Source organism: Odocoileus virginianus, chromosome 2 (assembly GCF_023699985.2).
Source record: "Odocoileus virginianus isolate 20LAN1187 ecotype Illinois chromosome 2, Ovbor_1.2, whole genome shotgun sequence".
Classification (NCBI taxonomy): domain Eukaryota; kingdom Metazoa; phylum Chordata; class Mammalia; order Artiodactyla; family Cervidae; genus Odocoileus; species Odocoileus virginianus.
Genome location: NC_069675.1, coordinates 10,364,538 through 10,386,237, shown reverse-complemented (window position 1 = coordinate 10,386,237; position 21,700 = coordinate 10,364,538). Strand labels below are relative to the sequence as shown.

General features: G+C 49.1%; 1 protein-coding gene across 2 annotated transcripts in view; it reads left to right on the top strand.

Moving 5' to 3' along the window:
- TET3 (tet methylcytosine dioxygenase 3) overlaps positions 1 to 21,091 on the top strand; it is a 110,252-nt gene extending 89,161 nt beyond the window's left edge. For both annotated transcript variants that reach the window (XM_070476046.1, XM_070476054.1), the window contains 6 exons: positions 3,330 to 3,538; positions 4,706 to 4,856; positions 7,294 to 7,383; positions 7,887 to 8,024; positions 12,420 to 12,756; positions 13,297 to 21,091. In XM_070476046.1, the coding sequence (XP_070332147.1) occupies positions 3,330 to 3,538; positions 4,706 to 4,856; positions 7,294 to 7,383; positions 7,887 to 8,024; positions 12,420 to 12,756; positions 13,297 to 15,095 (2,724 nt within the window). In that variant the 3' untranslated portion in view covers positions 15,096 to 21,091. The remainder of the gene's footprint in view (positions 1 to 3,329; positions 3,539 to 4,705; positions 4,857 to 7,293; positions 7,384 to 7,886; positions 8,025 to 12,419; positions 12,757 to 13,296) is intronic.
- Positions 21,092 to 21,700: the final 609 nt, after the last annotated feature.

Below are 21,700 nucleotides of genomic sequence, written 5' to 3'. Positions count from 1 at the left end.
GAGGATGTCATGCTAAGTGAAATTAAGCTGGTCACTGAAGGACAAATGTTGTACAACTCCACTTATGTGAGGTACCTGGCACAGTCAAATTAATAGAGTCAGAAAGCAAAATGGTTGTCCCCGTGGGCTGGGCTCAGCGGAGAATGGAGGGTTACTATTAAGTGGGTAGAGAGTTTCTATTTGGGAAAATTAAAAGTTCTGGAGATGAAAGAAGTTCTGGTGATAGTTTATATAATGTGAATGTGCTTAATGCTACTGAATTGTGCACTTAAAATGCTAAATTTTATGTTACATATTTTTTCCCACCATTTAAAAAATGAATGTGGTGTTCATATCTTTAAAAGGAGAGATTTCATGTGAAAATCTGGATTTCTGTTTTCTTCTTCCCAAACTGGAAGGGCTAGGTATGCTTGGCTGGAATTCCCACCAGCCAGTGGCCCATGGAGAGGGGTCTGGCTTCCCACCCACCTTCCACTCCTTAGTTGTACCTCTGGCCCGCTTTCCTTATTGATACTGCCTGCCTGGTGGCGCTCTCAGCATCAGCCTGCACTGATGTACTTGTGGACAAGTCTGTCTCCAGCCCAGACACCTCCTGCCCTCCAGACCGATTCTGTTGGTTCTGCTCAGAATAGCCACTCCAGTGTTCCAAAGTGCCTCCACCGTGGAGTGCTCCCTGCCCCCCGCCAGGAAGCACTGCCCACACTCACCCACTTTTCTGCACTGCAAAATGTCATTTAAGACTTTTGCCTAAAAAAAAAAAAAAGACTTTTGCCTGGCCCTCAGCTCCTATAGTGAGGTGGTCCCAAAGTCACCTTTCTCCTGAAGTTCTCTAGAATCCGTGTCTTTTCCTGTTCATTCCTCAGTGTCCTAGTTCAGACTTCATCCGTTTTGCTTGTCTTATGTCAGTGGTCTCCCCATTTCACCCCTCTCCCAACCATCTGCTCCCCCTTCTAAAGCATGTAGCTATGAATGTAAGGGAGCCCCCTGCTTACTTTGTAGAATCCCTGTCTCAAGTCCTATCCCTCCACTTGCTACTCAGAGCCCTTCCCAGTCTTCCCTCTTCACAGGCCCCCACATCTTATCTAGTCACAGAATGCCTTGGGATTTTTGGAGGGGAGATTCAGCCACCTCACCGCCCACTCCTGGACCCTTTGTGCTTTGTGTGAGCCAGGACAGTGTTTAGGGCGTGGGTGAAGAGTGAGGTGAGAGCCTGGGTGACTGGACGGCTGGACCCTGAGGAGCAGAGCAGTGCCCCATGGCCTATGCTTTTTTTTTTTAGCAGTCTTATTGAGATGTAATTCACATACCATAAAATTCACTCATTTAAAGTACACAATTCTGTGGTATTGCATTACTAATTTTAAAAATTGTTAAAACATATGTAACATAAAATTTTCATTTTAATCATTTTAAATGTGCAATCTGGTGGCATCAATTACATTCACATTGTTATGCAACCCATCACCACTGTTTCCAAAATTTTCTCATCATGCCATCCTGAAACTCTGGTTGTATTCTTAGGTGTGCCTGGTCACATATGTTTAACTTTCCAAGGAACTACCAAAAACTGTTTTCCATAGTGTCCAGGCCCTTGCTTTTTAACAAAAACCATGCACATATGCACCATTTTCTCTGCAAATGTTTTAGGACAATGTAAAAATTTCTGAAATTTTGGCTTATAATTTTATTTATAGATTTTATTCCTTTTGTTGAGTAGTTCAGTTGCGTCTGACTCTTTGTAACCCCATGGACTGCAGCACGCCAGGTTTCCCTGTCGTCCACTATCTCCCAGAGTTTGCTCAAACTCATGTTCATTGAGTTGATGATGCCATCCAACCATCTCATCCTCTGTTGCCCTCTTCTCCTCCTACCCTCAATCTTCCCCAGCATGAGGGTCTTTTCCAGTGAGTCAGCTCTTCACATCAGGTGATCAAAATATTGGAGCTTCAGCTTCAGCATCAGTCCTTCTGATGAATATTCAGGGTTGATTTCCTTTTAAGATTGACTGGTTTAATCTCTTTGCTGTCCAAGGGACTCTCAAGTGTCTTTTCCAGCACCACAGTTTGAAAGCATCATTTCTTTGGTGCTCAGCCTTCTTTATAGTCCAACTCTCACATCCATACATGACTGCTGGAAAAACCATAGCTTTGACTATACAGACCTTTGTCTGCAAAGTGATGTCTCTGCTTTTTAATAGGCTGTCTAGGTTTGTCATAGCTTTTCTTCTAAGGAGCAGGCATCTTTTAATTTCATAGCTGCAGAAACTGTCTGCAGTGCATTTGGGGCCCAAGAAAATAGTTTATCACTGTTTCCATTGTTTCCCCATCTGTTTGCCATGAAGTGTTCGGACCAATGCCATGATCTTCGTTTTTTGAATGTTGAGTTTTAAGCCAGCTCTTTCACTCTCCTCTTTCACCTTCATCAAGAAGCTCTTTAGTTCCTCTTTGTTTTCTGCCATTAGGATGGTATCATTTGCATATCTCAGGTTGTTGATATTTCTCCTGACAATCTTGATTCCACTTTGTGATTCATCCTGGCATTTTGCATGATGTACTCTGCATGTAAGTCAAATAAGCAGGGTGACAATATACAGCCTTGATGTACTCCTTTCCCAGTTTTGAATCAGTCCATTGTCCCATGTCTGGTTCTAACTGATGCTTTTTAACCTGCATACAGATTTCTCAGGAGGCAGGTATTCCTGTGTCTTTTAAGCATTTTCCACAGTTTGTTGTGATCCACACAGTCAAAGGCTTTAGTGTAGTCAAAGAAGCAGAAATAGATGTTTTTCTGGAATTCCCCTTACTTAATCTTGTTGGCAGTTGCCTTGTTGGCAATTTGATCTCTGGATCCTCTGCCTTTTCTAAATCCAGCTTGTACATCTGGAAGTTCTAGGTTCATGTACTGTTGAAGCCTAGCTTGAAGGATTTTGAGCATTGTCTTGCTAGCATGTGAAATGACCACGATTGTACGATAGTTTGAACATTCTTTGGCGTTGCCCTTTTTTGAGGTTGGAATGAAAACTGACCTTTTCCAGTCCTGTGGCTACTGCTAAGTTTTATTTTTATTCCTAAGTCTATGTAAATCACCAATTATTTAGGTTTTGTAGTAATTATTTTTTATTTTGCACTTTAACGTTTTTCTTTTCCGAATTACAATGGTCCTTTAGCCTGTGTGGTTGTGGTCGCCAGGGTATGACTCCCCTGGGACACTGCCCAGAAGAGCTGCACCCGGGTCTGTGGGCAGAGGGGGGTGTGTGGTGTCCGCTGCGGATGAGCGCGGGCGCTTGACTCCTGTGGTTCCCAGCGCCCCCCTTCCCCGCCTCCCCACAGGTGATCCGCAGGCACACGCTGGAAGAGAAGCTGCTCTGCCTGGTGCGGCACCGGGCGGGCCACCACTGCCAGAACGCCGTGATCGTCATCCTCATCCTGGCCTGGGAGGGCATCCCCCGCAGTCTCGGAGACACCCTCTACCAGGAGCTCACCGACACCCTCTGGAAGTACGGGAACCCCACCAGCCGGAGATGTGGCCTCAACGATGAGTATGTGGATGGTCCCAGTGGCGGGGGTGGGACATGGGGTCAGAGCCCTATGTGTTCCGCAGAGGTAGGACTGTGGTGGAAAGAGTGCTCCCCCACCGAGCTGGTCTGACCCTGGCTGGGGAGGGTCTCTTGACTCAGCTTAGCTCTGCTTTCTGCCCCAAATTGACTCTGAGGCCCTAATAATGGTGGCAAGTGTGGAAATGTGTGTGAGTGCCCCACTAATATAAGGCATCAGTGATATTCATAAGACCTATCCTTACAGGATCCTCCCCCCATTTTTTAAATTAAGGTATTTTTACTTACAGTAAAATTCATCCTTTGAGGTATACAGCTTGAGGAATTTGACAGATGTTTATAGCCGTGTAGCCACCACCGCAATCAAGACATAGAACAGCTCCCTCAGCCCCAAACTCCACCATGCCCCGCTATATAGCCTGGTGCTCCCCTCCACCCCTGGCATCCACACCTTGCTTCCTGTCTCGGTAGGATTGCCTTTATAAGAATGTCACATAAAGGGAACGATGCAGCAGGTAGCCTCCCGAATCTGGCTTCTTCTCCTTAGCACAGTGTTCTGAGTTTCATCTATGGATGTGTGGATCAGGAGCCCATTCCTTTTCATTACTGAGTAGTATTCTACCATGTGGATGCATCACAGTTTGTTTATTCATTCCCCAACTGAGGGGTGTTCGGATTATTTCTGGATTTTATTAAGTGTTGAATGGTAATGTCAGTGTTAATTTCTTTAAAGGCCTGTCAGCACCTGGGCCTGCAGGAAGCAGGCATGTTCAAACTCTGTGGTTCACATTATTCCCCTCTTCGAGTGGTCTGTGTTGAAGCTGATCAAGATATTAGAGTCATGGCAAAGTGTAAACATGATTGGGTTTTTGATTAGGTCCTTTCAGCCATCTCACAAAACCCAGGTGCTTCTCCCAGCAACAGACTCTCAGACCTTCAGGCTCAGGGGTGGGGAGCCCAATGGGCTACTCAGAACTGGTCCTCTGCCCACAAGGGTAGAGACTTGGGAAAGGAGTTGAGGGCAGGGAATGATGTCATCCCAATAGTGGGAGGCCAGCGGATGCCAGGCAACAGCAGGGCCTCCCCCTCAGGGAGGGGAAAATTCCAGAACAAAAAATGTGCTTTGGATGCCTAACGTGTTATATGTTGCAGCCGGACCTGCGCTTGCCAAGGCAAAGACCCAAACACCTGTGGTGCCTCCTTCTCCTTCGGTTGTTCCTGGAGCATGTACTTCAATGGCTGCAAATATGCTCGGAGCAAAACTCCTCGCAAGTTCCGCCTCGCTGGGGACAACCCCAAAGAGGTGAGCAGAGCCCCATAGGGAGCCAGGGGCTCCCACTCACCCTGTCCCACCTGCTGCCTCTAACAGTCCAGATGGCACATAGGATTAGTGCACTGAGACTCAGATGTGCATAAAATGGAACTTCCTTTTTTGTTTTTTAACTGACCTTATCTTGCAGTGAAATAAGTTATGTGATGTGATGTGGAAGGATATGACAAGTGAAAAATTAGACTTACCAATTACAGGTACCTCAGACTCTTGCAGTTTAGAAAAGTCTCCTTAAGGTAAATGTTCAGATTCCTTCATTAGAGTATGGCCCTCTTAAGAGTGATCACTTCCCTCTATTCTTTGCAAGACATCTTTCTGGGTGGGAGGTATGGGAGGAAGAGGGGCCTCAGGCCATCTTTTGACTGATGCTAGACTTCCCTCATCCTGCCCGGCTGCTGGAGACACATCTCTGCGCAGTTGTCCAGGTCTTTGCTGTCCCCTGCTGGGGGCCTGGCATGGTCCTCGGGCACTGGACTAGCATCCACATGACGTTGCCTGTAGGTCTGAGGCCTCCTCCTGCCCTCGAGCTTTTCCTCAACCCAGTAACAACAGGACAAGGGTCTCAGGGTCTCCTCCGCAGGCTGAGCTTAGGCTGGGAGCCAGGCGTGTCCAGCCAGGCTGCCTCCCCCTCTGCCACTTCTCCTCTGTTGCCTTGGTTGGGCAGGCCATCTGAGGGGCTCCCACCTGGAAGTCTAGAGGCAGAGCCAGCCTCAGGCTGCAGTGGGCTCCCTGCAGCCTCCCTCCCTCCTGCTTCTGCTCCTGCAAGGAGGGGGGCACTGGATCCCGGCAGTACCTTGATCCCACTCTCTACATTCCAACTGTCTCCAAGCTCCTTGTGCCAGAAGGGCTTCCCCCCTTTTCAGGGGGCAAGGACTCCTGGGGTACATTTTTTTTCCTAAACCACATATAAATTTCTATGCTCAGACTTCCAGGCTTTGCTTTTCAGAAATAAAAGGAAGCAGCACATCCAAATTTAGAAGCTCTTTTTTTTCCTCTCCAAGCCAGCTTTTTTGACTGTTACATAACCTAGTCTGAGTCTAATTTGACGCTAGACTTTTATTTATGGCAGCACCCTCCCTCCCTCAGAAGCAGCAAATGCAGTTGCTTCAATGAATGAAGGAGTCTCAGTGCCGCCAGAAACTAGGAATTATCATGAATGAAAGCAATACATGGAAAACAACTGTTTCCTCTGTTCCATCAGCTACCATTTCCTGTGCACCTACTAAGTGCTGGGTGCTCTGCTCAGAACCTCACAAGTGTCTCAGTTAATCTTATGACACCCTGAGGCTCTGGGCACTATGACTGCTCCCTTTACAGGTGAGGCAGATGGCTTGCCCGAGGCTGTGTGGCAGTGATGGTGAAGTCAGCATTTAACCCTGGCCTGTGTTTCCCCACCCCCATGTTGTGCTGGCTTCAGGCCCCCTGTGCTCATGGAAGCACCTGGAAGGTAGCCAGGGAGTTGCAGTGAGGCTGGCTGGTAGCTCTGCGGCCCCACTGGACAGACAGCTGAGCCATTGGTCTCACCCTCTGTTTCTAATTCTGTGAGTTTGGTGCTTTCTTCCTTCCCTCTTCCTCCTCGTTCTTCTGTGTAAACTCTTCATGCCTGTGCTTAAGGCTGGCTTGGAGCTGCTCTAGCCCTACTTGTCACCCTCAGAGGGCTAGAGAAAGGCCGTGAATACCTTAAACTCTGTTTGGGGGCTGCTTCATTGAGGTCAGCATTGTCTGGTGGAACTTTCTGTGATAATGGAAATGTTCTCTGTAGAGTTACAGACAGCCACAGGAACCACTTGTAGTCACTGAGTATTTGAAATGTGGCTAGTGCAGTGGAGGGGCTGAATTTTTTATTTAATTTTAATTAAAATTAATTTATGCTGCAGTAGCCACACACGGCTTGTGGACTGAACACCTGAGATGATAGTCTTAAAGGATAGAACGTTGAGCCTGTGTACTAGGCTCGTGACGGGTGCTGGGCCCGGCGGCTGTGGGATTCCTAGCACAGGCCCCGCCCGCCCCTCCCTGCCTCTGTTTACCTGTCTGGACCACTGCAGGAAGGATCCACACTTGCTGTTCATGCTCGCACACGCCTGCCATCCCCCACCTCTGACCGAGGTGCTCAGTAAGGGCAGGAACCTGTTCTAGGCGTTCTGAGTGGCTCTGGGCTGGAGGCTGGCAGAGCAGGTGCTTGGTAGTCAGAGTGACCAGACTCTGGTGAGCTTCAGCATCTCCAACTTTAAATCAGACGCGACCCCACACCCTTCCCAGAAGAAACACTGTTAAGATACCTGTCGGCCCCTTCTTACCTTGCCGCTGGGAGCCCAGCAGAGGTTCTAGAATGGAGGTGGATTTCCAGGGTGCAGAGTTTACCAGGCGGAGCTGCTCTGGGGGTGTGTGACTATTCTCGTCTCCGCAGGAAGAAGTGCTCCGGAAGAGTTTCCAGGACCTGGCCACCGAAGTTGCTCCCCTGTATAAGCGGCTGGCGCCCCAGGCCTATCAGAACCAGGTACTGGGTCTTGCGCTGTTCTCTGCTGTTCTGTGCCCACGTGACACCCCACCTCTGCCCAGCTCCCTGCTGTGTGGCAGTGCAGAGTGGGCTCCTGATGGGAAAGCCCAGCCAGTGCCCCAGCAGCGGTGTAGGTCTTTGTTAAGACCTCGTGTTTGCACCAGGCTCACCACACCCCGGACTCTCCTCTATCCTTAGTCTTTATCTCTCTCCCGCTCATAATCCTCCACGTCCTCTACTCTGGTAGAGGAGGCTTGAGTTTCTCTCACCAGTCACCTCTGCACTCCGTAGTTGAGGCAAAGGGGACTTGAGATAACCCAGAAGGAAGTAACCCCTACAGGGGCTTCAGCCATAAAACCTCCCTCCTGCAGCTCAAGTGCAAGACAGTCGTGTTCCTTAACCTCCTCCCTCCTCCCCTCCCTCTCTGCCCCTGGCCTCCCCTCTGCCAAGTCAGGGCCACCATCCCAGGTCACTTGAGCAGCTCTCCCTGGCAATCTCCACAGGTGACCAATGAGGAAATAGCGATTGATTGCCGTCTGGGGCTGAAGGAAGGGCGGCCCTTCTCGGGGGTCACGGCCTGCATGGACTTCTGTGCCCACGCCCACAAGGACCAGCATAACCTCTACAACGGGTGCACAGTGGTAAGAAAGCCTGTGAGCTGTCACAGCCCCACCTATGAGATGATCCTGGGAGGGGGCACACACCTGCTCTGTGCGGATAGGTGGGCTCAAGGCTGGGAGAGACCCTGCCAGGCTGCCTGCTTCTGCCAACTTCTTTGGGAAATGCAGGGACAGAGCTGGTGTGGGTGGATGCTGCAGAATACAGCCTCTTGGGCACCCAATGTGTCCTAGTTTAATCTAAAGTGTGGTTCCAGGTCTCTCTGAAACCTTGGATTTAAGTCCAGACAGTCTCTTGATTCATTCACTGGGCAAATGTTTATTGTGCCCCAGGTACTGCTCTAGATGCCAGGGGATAAAATGAACAGAGTGCTGCCCAAGGGTGTGATATAACGTCCAGTAGCAAGGAAGGCTGTGAGGAGAAGATACGGTAGGATAAGGGATGAGATGACCACAGATGCTATTTTAGATGACGTGGAGGGAGCCTTGTCTGAGAAGGGGCACCTGAGCAGACGTGCGGAGGTAAGGGACTGAATGCATGGGGTGGGGGTGGGGTGCTCCAGGACCAACACAGGCGAAGGCTCAGAGTGTGAGATTAGAGGGGCAGGCGAGGGTGGGGTCGCAGGGGGCATGGGAGGCTGGGAGGGCTCTGGGTTCTGCTCTAAGTGTGATGGGAAGCCCTGGAGGGCTTTTCAGCTGGGAATGCTAAGATCTCACTTTTAAAGTCAGAAGCACTCTCTTGCTCAGTAGGGGTGGGTGGGGAAGAACCAGAGCAAGCAGGCCAGGTAGAGGCTGGGACAGTTGTCCAGAGGTGACAGAGCTTGGGCAGGAGTGAGGTGGGACTGGGGAGTAATTGGACAGGTTTGGGATGATATTGAAGGCATAGCTGAGGGTATTTGCTCATGGCCTGGACATGGGGTGTGTGAATTGCTTGAGCAACTAGGCAAGTGTTAGTGTTATTTACTGAGATGTAGAATATCAGGAGAAGACCAGTTTGGGGTGAAAATCAAGAATTCTGTTTTGACAGACACAGACTCACAGACTTAGAAAACAAACTTATGGTTGCTGGCTTCCCTGGTGGCTCAGACTGTAAAGCGTCTGCCCACAATGCGGGAGACCTGGGTTCGATCCCTGGGTCGGAAAGATCCCCTGGAGAAGGAAATGGCAACCCACTCCAGTACTTTTGCCTGGAGAATCCCATGGATGGAGGAGCCTGGTAGGCTACAGTCCACAGGGTCGCAGAGAGTCGGACACGACTGAGCAACTTCACTTTCACTTTCAAGGATGGGAGAAAGGAATAGTTAGGGAGTATGGGGTGGACAGGTATACTGCTGTATTTAAAATGGATAACTAGCAAGGGCCTACCACATAGGAGAGGAAACTTTACTCAATATTATGGCAGCCTGGATGGGAAGGGAACTTGGGGGAGAATGGATATGTGTATATGTATGGCTGAGTCCCTTTGCTGTCCATCTGAAACTATTACAACATAGTTAATTGGCTGTACTCCAATATAAAATTTAAAAGTTTTTTTAAAAATTAAGAAAATTCTGTTTTGAAATGCCTGCTAGATGTCCAGGTGGAGATGTAGAGTAGGCTGGGGAAAAGGAGAGTCTGGAGAAATGAAGTTGAGACTGGAGAGCACTTAGTTCGTATTTAGGGCCATGAGCCTGGATGCAGGTCCCAGAAGAGTGAGTACAAGATGGAGAAGGGAGGAGGTTTGGGCTTGGGTGGGGGCGCCCTGGAAGGAGTGATGTGGCTCTCTTCTCTGCGTTTCACCTAGGTCTTAGGAGACAGGCTCCCAGGGGGCTGTGGAAGAGGCAAGGGCACTGGCATGTTCAACTAAAAAGGAACTCCTAGAGTCAGTGTAGCTTCTGTCCGCATGGGATGAATGACCCAACCCTAGGATTTCATTTCTCCATCTTGTCCTCCTTTCCCATGTTCAAGACCAAAAAGCACAATGAGGCAGGCTTCTGTCTACACTACACCATGAGGATCTTCTAGTTGAAATATAGAGAAGGAGTCGGCCCTTCAAGATTAGGAAAGGAGCAGGACAGACCTTTGGGAGATAAGAGCACAGTCAGGTTATTTGGATCCCAGAGCTTCTGGAAGGAAGTGAAAAATAAGTTTTTTTCCAAAATGAATAATGGGTTTTTTCCTACCTGAACAATTATTTATTGTAAAAAAAATTTAATAACATGAGAAAGTATAAATTTAAAATTGCCTGAAGTCTCATAGATAACCTGTGTTAGCATTGTGATGGCCATCCATTCAGATACCTGAATGTATGTGTGTGTGTGCACAGCTGTATACATTTTACACATGTGTATGTGCTGTTCCATGACCTTGCTTCTCTTAACTCAACAGCATGTGGTGGATAGCTTTCTGGGTCGGTGGATATCAGTTTACTTCAGCTGTTCTAAGGCTGTGTGTGTGGCTCTGTCACCATTTACCAACCAGTCCCCTGTGGACGGACAGTACTCTCAGACTCCTTTCCGTAAACCACAGGGAGGGTGTCCTCAGCACAGCTTTGTGCAGTGGCCCCAGGATAAGGACACTTACAGCCTTGGGGTGCTAATTTGGCAGCTTCCTGGGCAACAGTCGCGTTGGTCAGGAGGCAGAGAGGGGAGAGAAGGGCCCACAGCTTTATTGCGGATTTCATAAAACAGAATGGGCAAGGCAGGACAAATAAACTGAGTAAGTTTAGGGTTGATAGTTTGAATAATTTCTTCAGGCTCTGGGCTTTAGAGGTGGTCTCTACGGGGTGATTTAAGGGAGGGGGAATATTTGGTGTGTGAGAGTTTGATAAAGGAGTTGGTGGGGTTGGGTAGGTTGGTTTATGTATCAAAGTTGCATTGGCGGGGAGTCATTTGCTGCCTGTAGGAATTAGCTAGGCTTCCCAGGTGGCACTAGTGGTAAAGAACCCACCTGCCAATGCAGGAGACATAAGAGACACAGGCTGAATTCCTGGGTTGGGAAGATCCCCTGGAGGAGGGCATGGCAACCATCACCAGCATTCTTGCCTGCAGAATCCAACGGACAGAGGAGCCTGGTGGACTGCATCCATAGCGTTGCAAAGAGTTGGACACAGCTGAAGCAACTGAGCATGCAGTCTTAGGGAGAGTCAGTCCCTTCAAGATCAAGGCCCCAAATGTTAGAACATCAAGAATTCAGAAAATAAAATATAGTCAATACAAAAGTAAATGAAAAAAAAAAAATCAGACGCCTTAGTAATAAGAGAAGCATATTCCAATGGCGAGATACATTTTGATAACAAGTGAAAAGTTTTGAGTGAATGGCAAAAATGTCAACAAAAGTATAGGAAAATGGAAAATTCTGCCAGTGTGAGTGAAGCACTGATGCTAAATCGTTTTGGAGCACAGTTTGGCAGTATGTGGCAGTTCTTCCTCATAGTGTTTATCCTAGGGAATTAAGTATCTTAGAAAATTCAGTGAAAGAATAAAAGTATTACTTACCATAGGAGAAAATGAGAAACAGGTTTAAATAGTTATGAGGGATTAGTTAAATAGGTTAACACATTGATATAGTGGAATAATATAGTGTGGCTCTTAAATCGTATTGGGGAAGAATATCTAACATGGAAGAAAATATATTGTGTAAGAAAAAGTTGTTCTAAAACTGTATCCAGAATATGGGCTTCCCTGGTGGCTCAGTCAGTAAAGAATCCGCCTGCAATGCAGGAGACCTGGGTTCGACCCTGGGTTGGGAAGATCCCCTGGAGGAGGGCATGGTAACCCACTCCAGTATTCTTGCCTGGAGAATCCCATGGACAGAGGAGCCTGGTGGGCTACCGTCCATGGGGTCGCGAAGAGTTGGACACAACTGAGTGACTAAGCACACAGCACATACATAGTATAAATAATCCTATTTAATTATTAAAAAGTGAGCATGTCTATGACCAAGTATATATACGGGTTATTTCTAGTTGGTGGGATTATGGAGATAATTTTCATGTCCTATGTATTGCTGTAAATTTTCTGCCACCAACATGTACAGTTTTCAGTTTTAAGAACAAAAGGAGATGAGTGTTGAGGGCAAGGAGGATGATGGTGAAAGGTCCAAGGTCTGGGTAATGACATGTCCTGGCAGTGATGACAGTCGGGGGCAGAGCACATCTCCCTGTCCTGACCTGGCCCCTTTCTGGCTGTTTGACCCAGAGCCGGTCATCTCATGCCCCCTCAGCTTGGTTAGGCAAAGTGAAACGATGTGTGTTGAAAACTGTCAAGCAAACTCTAAATGGTGGTGACCCCGTTCCTGTATAAGCCAAGACAGGCGTGCTTTTTAGATGCTCTGAGAGGGGCTAACGGGTGGCTGGGGTTGGGATGGTCTGTGCGCGGGACGCTCAGCCCCTCCCTCCCAGTGCCGGGCTCCCCCAACCCCTGTCTCTGCTTGAGGCAGGTCTGCACCCTGACCAAGGAAGACAATCGCTGCGTGGGCAAGATCCCCGAGGACGAGCAGCTGCACGTGCTCCCCCTGTACAAGATGGCCAGCACGGACGAGTTCGGCAGTGAGGAGAACCAGAACGCCAAGGTGGGCAGCGGGGCCATCCAGGTGCTCACCGCCTTCCCCCGCGAGGTCCGGCGCCTGCCCGAGCCTGCCAAGTCCTGCCGCCAGCGGCAGCTTGAAGCCAGGAAGGCAGCAGCCGAGAAGAAGAAGATCCAGAAGGAGAAGCTGAGCACTCCTGAGAAGATCAAGCAGGAGGCCCTGGAGCTGGCTGGCATCACCACTGACGCAGGTGTGTGGGGAGAGCGCCCAGCAGGGGAGGCAGAGCGCCATCAGTTCGGGGGGCCCTTACCCCCCCCTTCCTGCCTTGAGATAGCATTCCAGACAGGAAAGTACTGGAATCTCTCAGCCGTCTGAACCGTCCGTTAGTCAGCGACAGAGAACGCCAGACCCGATGGGAGGCACCTGGGAGCCGAGGGCACGGAGGTCCCCCATCTTCCCAGAGGGCAGCTGGGTGTCCCCCAGCTCGCCCGCGCCCCTCGCAGCGGGACAGCAGGGTCTTCGGTGTGGGCAGCCCTGACCCCTGCCGCAGCTGGCACGGGGGCGCTTCGGGGAGGACAGGTGGGGGTCTGCCTGGGTTGGGGCGCTGAGGGCTCTGCCGGCCGCTCTCCCAGGGCTTCCTCGGGGCCAGGCCAAGCGGAGCGGCGCCGGGAGCAAGCCCAGCCTCCCGCGTCCTGCCTGCCTGGCTGAGGAATCCCCTCGGGAGAAGCGGGCGCTTCTGTGGCGGTGGTCCTCTGTGCGCCTTCTCTGTCTCACCTCCTGTCTTCCTCAGGCCTCTCTCTGAAGGCTGGGTTGTCCCAGCAAAGCCTGAAACCCTCCCTCAAGGTGGAGCCGCAGAGCCCCTTCAGCTCCTTCAAGTATAGCGGCAACACGGTGGTGGAGAGCTACTCGGTGCTGGGCAGCTGCCGGCCCTCCGACCCCTACAGCGTGAACAGTGTGTACTCCTATCACTCCTACTATGCACAGCCCGGCCTGGCCTCCGTCAACGGCTTCCACTCCAAGTACGCGCTTCCGTCGTTCAGCTACTACGGCTTCCCGTCCAGCAACCCGGTCTTCCCCTCTCAGTTCCTGGGTGCTGGTGCCTGGGGGCACAGTGGCAGCAGCAGCAGTTACGAGAAGAAGCCAGACCTCCACGCTCTGCACAACAGCCTGAGCCCAGCCTACGGTGGTGCTGAGTTTGCCGAGCTGCCTGGTCAGGCTGTTCCCACAGACACCCACCATCCCGCTTCTCACCACCAGCAGCCTGCTTATCCAGGCCCCAAGGAGTATCTGCTTCCGAAGGCCCCCCAGATCCACCCAGTGTCCAGGGACCCCTCTCCTTTTGCACAGAGCTCCAATTGCTACAACAGATCCATCAAGCAAGAGCCAGTAGATCCACTGGTCCACACTGAATCTGTATCCAGAGAGCCTGGCAAGATGGGCAAAACACCTTTGCCTGAGGCATCTCAGAACGGGGGTCCCAGTCATCTATGGGGACAGTACTCAGGAGGCCCAAGCATGTCCCCCAAAAGGACTAACAGCGTGGGTGGCAGCTGGGGTGTGTTCCCTCCTGTGGAAAGCCCCGCCGTCATCCCTGATAAGCTCGGTTCTTTTGGGGGTGCCTGCCTGACCCCTTCCCACTTCCCTGATGGCCAGCATCAGTGGGGGTTGTTTCCTGGCGAGGGACAGCAGCCAGCCCCCCAGCCTGGAGGACGGCTGCGAGGCAAGCCGTGGAGCCCCTGCAAGTTTGGAAGCAGCTCCTCGTCCTTGGCTGGGCCCGGCCTGGCTGAGAAGCCCTGGGGGGTGGGGGCAGGGGACTTCAGCTCCGCCCTGAAAGGTGGGCCTGGATTCCAGGACAAGCTGTGGAGCCCCTTGAAAGGGGAGGAGGGGAGGATTCCAACCCCGGGAGCGAGCCAGCTGGACAAAGCCTGGCAGTCCTTCGGCATGCCCCTGGGCCCCAGTGAGAAGCTGTTTGGGGCCCTGAAGTCCGAGGAGAAGCTGTGGGATCCCTTCAGCCTGGAGGAGGGGACAGCAGAGGGGCCCCCTAACAAGGGGACTGTGAAGGAGGAGAAGGGCAGCGGGGGCGGCGCCGGTGGAGCGGAGGAGGAGGAGGAACTGTGGTCGGACAGCGAACACAACTTCCTGGACGAGAACATCGGCGGCGTGGCCGTGGCCCCCGCTCACGGCTCCATCCTCATCGAGTGTGCCCGGCGGGAGCTGCACGCCACCACGCCCCTCAAGAAGCCCAACCGCTGCCACCCCACCCGCATCTCGCTGGTCTTCTACCAGCACAAGAACCTCAACCAGCCCAACCACGGGCTGGCGCTCTGGGAGGCCAAGATGAAGCAGCTGGCGGAGAGGGCGCGGGCACGACAGGAGGAGGCCGCCCGGCTGGGCCTGGGCCATCAGGAGGCCAAGCTCTACGGGAAGAAGCGCAAGTGGGGGGGCGCCGTGGTCCCCGAGTCCCAGCATAAGGAGAAGAAGGGGATGGTGCCCACCCGGCAGGCGCTGGCCGTGCCCACGGACTCAGCGGTCACCGTGTCCTCCTATGCCTACACGAAGGTCACCGGCCCCTACAGCCGCTGGATCTAGGTGCCAGGGAGCCAGCGTACCTCAGCGTCGGGCCCGGCCCGAGCTGCCTCTGTGGTGCTTTCGCCCTCACACCTGGGGGCGGGTTGGGGGTGCAGAAGTCTTTTTATCTATATATACATATATAGATACGCATATATATGTATTTATGGTCCAAACCTCAGAACTGACCCGCCCCTCCCTTCCCTCCCCCCACCCCCACTTCCCCAGCACTTTGAAGAAGAAACTACGGCTGTCGGGTGATTTTTTTCGTGATCTTAATATTTATATCTCCACATTGGTTTTTTTTCCCTCCCTTGTTTGGGGGGGCTTTTATTTTCTCTTGTTTTTAAAACTCTATCCTTGTATATCACAATAATGGAAAGAAAGTTTATAGTGTCCTTTCACAAAGGAGTAGTTTTAAATTCCATTTAAAATGTGTATTTATTGGATTTTTTTTTAAGTGACAATTGTAATGGTAAAGGATCGGCAGGAAAGGCCAGAAGCACTCATTCCTGCCCAGGTGTGCTGGGCCTGGTGAGCCTGGCCCTCTTGGGAGATGACGAGGTTCTCTCAGCCATCGGCCCCTCATGAGCCAAGTGCAGGTCGTAGCCACCCACTGCATCCCCCTGACAGACACGCCTTCCCTTCAGGGGAGGGAGCCCTCAGGACAGCTTCTGTCCTCTTCAGTAGGATGGGAGAATCTGTAGAAAAACCCCTGGGGTCCCTTTTCCAGTCCCCGGCTTGGAGTCGGGTATGGGGGGGCAGGCGCACCCCAGGCCAGGCACCTGAGATGCTGGCATAGATCTCCCCCGAAACCAGGTTGGAAGTAGATAGCTTCAAGCTTGCTAGTCTCCACACTGAATCCTCTCTGTCCGTTAGCTATCAAGTCACGTGGTACCGTGGTCCCCTCGGCAGCACCTCGGGACGGAGCTGGAATCGAGAGGTTCTCGGGAGCCTTTTTCCACCAAGCTGACTAGCCGATGAATACTGGCTGAAGGAATTTGTCTTAGTGGCAGGTTTAAAAAAAAAAAAATGCCTCCAAAGTCGATGCTGATACCGAAAAGGGCTACTGTATCTTTAAGAACAAGAAGTCGAACCCAAGCTGTGAAAAGCCGAGCCTGGTGCTGCAGTGCTGTGCTGGGGCCTCCTTGATCAGGCAGGCCGCCCTGCGGGACTCCGCACAGCAGTGAGACAGCTGTAACGCATCTCCTTATCCCTGGATTTCACATTGGACAATGGTGCATGCCTCACACCTGAGCCCACCCCTCCATGCTACCATTTGAGGAGTGGGCCTACACTTAACAATTTTTAAATGCAAGAGTCAAACATTTTCAGCAGGTAGCTATGATTTTCCTCCCTAATTGGTGCCATTTCTCTATTTGGTCATTTTCTCCTTTCCTTCCTTCCTCCCCTCTCCACCCACTTGAACATGCCCATTCTAAAATTCTGGTGCATTCGTTCAGTTCTTTGAAATGAGAATGTGGTGCTTAATTTTTTTGACATTTGTTGAGAGAGGTTGGGCCTGACAGGTAGGAAGCAACATTCGTCGACAGCACGTCAGACTTCTTGGAGTGTGTGTTTTTCCTGTGGTATTAGCAGAAATGATGTCCAGCTACCCATGTGGATGTATGTGGTGCGTGAGAGGCTTCATAAGGACACAGAGGGGAATATGGCCACGCAGTGATTGACAGCCAAACCCTGAGATAAACATCAGATATTTATTGAGCAGTTTTATTCAGATGTGGGTCTTCATATGAGTTTAACAATCAGATGACGATGCTAAAGGCAAGTTCCTGAGCTTCCAGGTGCCTTGTGTAAGAGCTGAGAATCGACCCGCTGGGTGTTTACTGTAACTGTTCCAGCAGCACTGGCGGAGACTCGCTATGAGATGTCCTGAGCATTTATGTGGTCTGGTTTTAATTGTAAATAGTGAAAAAAAATTTTTAAGCACTTTTGCCTAGATTTAAACAGCAACTTGAAAAAAGTATGTTTTAACATGTAATTGTGGGAGAAATTGTAAATAGTAGCTGAATATTTAACGTGCTTTGTCTAGCCTTCACTTTTACCATATTCTGTAAAGTTGCATTTATTTTACAGGACAAAAATGAAATATTATTGCTTTTGAAATAAATACCCAAGAGCTTATCAGGATTTCGAATTATTCAGAACTCAGATTTATAGGAAAACCTCTGACCTTCAGTTTGACAAGCTAAAGGAAGCAGAGTCTTTAATGAGCATGCTGATTTTCTAGTTTTGAGGAAAAGTTGGGTCCTTTAAATGCTATTTTGCTTAACGCATCAGTACTTTTATGCAGGTCTCATTTGACTCCGTGCTTAGGTAGATGCGGGGGTGCCTTGAAAACTTCATTTTAAATTATCTTAAACAAGAAATACAATATTTTACAAAACATTTGGAGAATGTGACCGTCTGTATGACCCGGGAAAGCCCCAGGTTGGCTGTTGGTTTGGAAGGTCCCGAGTGTAACCCAGGTGATTCTGATACTTGGCATGTATGAATCTCCTTGATGTGTGTTTAATAGACTCTTCCCCTCATCACCCTTGGTAGCAAAGCCATTAGATGAAAGGAGAAACCAATACAATCTAAAAGCATGTGATGTCTCTCCCCCACCCCCAACCCAAACAGCCTTTGGTTCATAAATTCTGGATTAGCAAATAGGCTGCTGAGAAGTGAGTCAAGAGGCAGTCTCCATTGGATGTCCCCATGCCCTCCAGAACGGTGTTTCAGAGATTAGGTGGTGCTGTTGCCATGCTCAAGCCCATGCTGATTTTTACACACTACATGTATAACCTACCTCAAATCTCAGTCATTAAATTAGCATGCTTTAGACGTATGTTTAAAAAGTAACTATGCACAGCTCTTTATCCCCTCCCCCTTGCTGCTGAAGGTTTCTTAAAGAGAAAAATGGAATTTTTATTTTTTACTGGCACTATCATTTTTTAAGTCCTAAAGATGATTAACAGACATTTTTATCATGAGAAGAAAAATAAAGCCATTGCAACTAAAGAACCTAACAGCATGACCAAGTTTTAGGAATAATAGTCTAGCAACAGAAATGATGGAGTCCTAGAGTCATCTCCCCCAGTGTGCCCTGTCCACAGATGCCATCCACGTGCAGTGCAGACAGTTGGTTCTTCTTTTGTTTTCCCTGCCTTTTTTGCATGCAAGGAAAGTACTTGCAAAGTTTTGTGCTAAGAAGTTTTTAAAATAAAAAAATCGCTTTGCGGCAGGTTCTCGCAAAATAACTGGTGCTAGCTCAAGAAACCGTTATCTAACCATCAGAAATGTTGACTGAAGTGTTTCATGGCTTTTGAGGTTTCTTGTTTTCGTTATTGTTTGGTGTGTTTTCTGGCAGGGCCTGGGTTTCCCACTCTGGCTATGTGGGTACTGCCTCGCCGTCTCACTGAGATGACAGGTGCGCAGGGAAAGAGATCCTACCCGCCCCTCTTGGTCCTCTCACCAGCCTCTTTTGGAAACAGTAGTTTGCAGAGCAAGGGATTTAAAAGTGCTGAAGCAAGGAAGGAAGGAGCAGATCTTAATTGCTTTGTGCCCAACAGCAGTGGGTATGCGAGGACGGGTGACAGTGAGTAGATGGTAACCTGATTCCATTAAGAGAACCCAGCCAGGCTTCATGAAGTTGACCACCGCCAGACCTCACACCAGGGCAGTGCTGTGGAAATTAAAATGATAGCCCCGACGTGCCTCAACCAATCTCTTTCCTTTTGTTACTGAAGTGTGTTTTATGGACTAGGAAGCATTTTTATGAATTGAAATAGTCTAAATAAAATGGTGCTATGGTGTTTTAATGTGACTGTCCCTGATCCTGTCCTGCTGAGGTGCTATCAAGGTTCTGAAACCACAACCAACCAAAAACAAGGTGGGCTCCAGTCTCTTGGCTTCTTCCCCTGCCCCCTTTTGGTGCTGTCTCCTTAGACTTCTGTTTACGTGCTAGAACCTGCTCTGAGCAGTTTTTCTGTTTTGTTCTATTCCTCCCTTGCTGGCCAGACAGAAAGGCAAGTCTCAAAGGCAGCCAGCCCTCTTACTGGGGCGGGGAGTGGGCCTGCCTGGCTTGGAGGTGGCGGGCACGCTGGTTTCACATGTGTCCTCTTGGGTCTATCAAGAAAGGAAGCATGAAGAGGTTTGGGGTTTTTTTTTTTTTTTGGAGGAAGGGGAGGCAGGTACTCCTGCGTCTTCTAACATGGCAGGCATTCTCATAGCCGACAGGCGTTTTCTCCTGCTGTCCAGGGTGCTGACTAGATGTCTCTGAGAGTTCCAAAGGTGCTCTGCAGGCTAGGGTGGGCGGATGGGCCTCCTCCCCTCCCCAGCACTGGCCAGGACCGTGGTGGGCAGGGGGCTCATTCCTTTGCTCCTCACAGCCTTTGCCCCAGCATCCAGCATTGCTTCTGCCTCTCATTGGTATCCCCTCGTGTTCAAACTAAAGGAAGGAGCTTTGCTCACTTGGTGCCACTGAGGCTGTTTTTAGTTGGTGCTATTCTAAATTTCTTCTTGGGTCCACAAAAGTTGATATTTTAAAAATTCAACAGGAAGCTCCATTTTGTGTCATCCACTGTCACAATAATTTTTTTTAAATACCTCAAAAACAGGACATCATGACAACTTTGGTAAAGTAGATTCCAGGAGGCTCTGATACGTACGGGTTGTCCATTTGATGACCTACTTGACCTTGAAGAGTCTGGGGTCATTTTATTTTTCATTCTTCAGTTAAAATGGCAGAATGCTTAGAGGAAGGACTGTGGTTGACTTTTATTTTGTTTGCTTTTAAGTTTTGCTTTTGAATAAAATGTGAATTTTCTCTGCCCATCTCATTGAGCTTTTTCAGTCATTGTTGCTGTCATTTGAAATGACTCCCTCACAACCTATTTTTATTAACCAGCTGCATCTGCTGTAGTACATGGCCAACTTCAACATACCCTGGACCAACCTGAATATTTTTTGAGGTGCATACCCCCAGCATAGGTTATACAGTCCCGCACGCACAGGGAGAGTTTCTCCACGGGCGAGGCCCCGTCTCGGCACTCCCAGCCCTTCCTTCCGCAGAGCTGCCAACAAAAGAAAAGCAATAGGCTTCTTCCCTGAGCAGAGATTGCAGCACAGAAATGCAAGGTCTACCGTCGCTTTTGCCTAAGAATCGGTGAGAATCGGCCGACTTCCCCGTTTGCTTCTCTTCTGATATCAGGGATGCTTTTTGTAGTGGTATCGTTTGCTCTCTTTTCTCACTTTGACTACCTGTCATTCAGGGATAACTCATCATTTATCACATGAGGATTTTAAAAATTCTATTTGGCTCATTTGAATATCCAAATTTTCTTGGTTCCAGTACTTTTTTTTTTTTCTTTTGAGGGGAAAAAAGGAGGAGAAAAACAGGAGTGATGTAATTTCTTTTTCATCTATTCTAATTAAAGAAACAAGGGCAGGTCATATTGTGGCATATTAATGCATTAGGCTTAATCTAGAACCCCTGTAGCTTTTTGATGTGTTTTATTTCTTCTCTCTTTGAATTCCTGTTTGGTTACTTGGCTTCCAATGGAGGTGAACTTAACAACCATACTTGAATATTCCGTCTTGACTTTGTAACTGTGGCTACTTGAAATGAAGTTTATCTGGGGTTGATGGATGAATGGTAGATTTTTGCAATGTCTCAAGGCAATAGGATGTGTATTATTAAACTGTAGATATTCTTAGTACAGTAAATTTATGCTGATAATTTTATTTTGTATAATTTTTACTTTTTTGTTAATATTTTTTCCTCCCACTTTATTGGTTTGCCTCCTGAGCTACCCTCCTTGCCCTCCCTTCTCCCCCAGTGTTTCAGCAGATTTAATTTAGGGTGCCTAGAAATTGCAAGTATGTATCCTTTTTTGATTTGTATTTTATTATAATTTACACAAACAACTGGGTTTGTGAACTGTATTACTCCTGGTATCTTTAAAATATTGTGGGTGTTTTAATAAATTTTATATTTATTTTTTGCACTCAAATTCTGTGTGGCTTCTTTTTCCCCACCTTGAATTGGGCCCAGATTGTGGTATTTAAGGTTCCCTATCATCCCACTCTGGTCCAACTCTCAGATCCATACATAACTACTGGAAAAGCCACAGCTTGAAATCCTACTACAAGAGAATCACGTATTATTGATCACAAACATTTTCGGAGTACTTAAATACAACCATGTGCGTGTACAACTTTTTTAATGAAATAGAACAATAATACTATCCTCTCCATGGATCATAGCCTTATAGTAAAGAGACTTGGGTAACTCAGTGAAGCTATGAACCATGACGTGCAGGGCCATCCAAGACAGATAGGTCACAGTGACGAGTTCTGACAAACGTGGTCCACTGGAGAAGGGAATGGCAACCCACTCCAGTATTCTTGCCTGGAGAACCCCATGTACAGTATGAAAAGGCAGAAAGATATGACACCAGAAGATGAGCCCCCCAGGTCAGTAGGTGTCCAGTATGCTACTGGGGAAGAGCAGAGGGCAGTTGCTAATAGCTCCAGAAAGAAGGACGTGGCTGGGCCAAAGCAGGAACGACACTCAGTTGTGGATGTGTCTGGTGGTGAAAGAAAAGTCCAGTGTCGTAAAG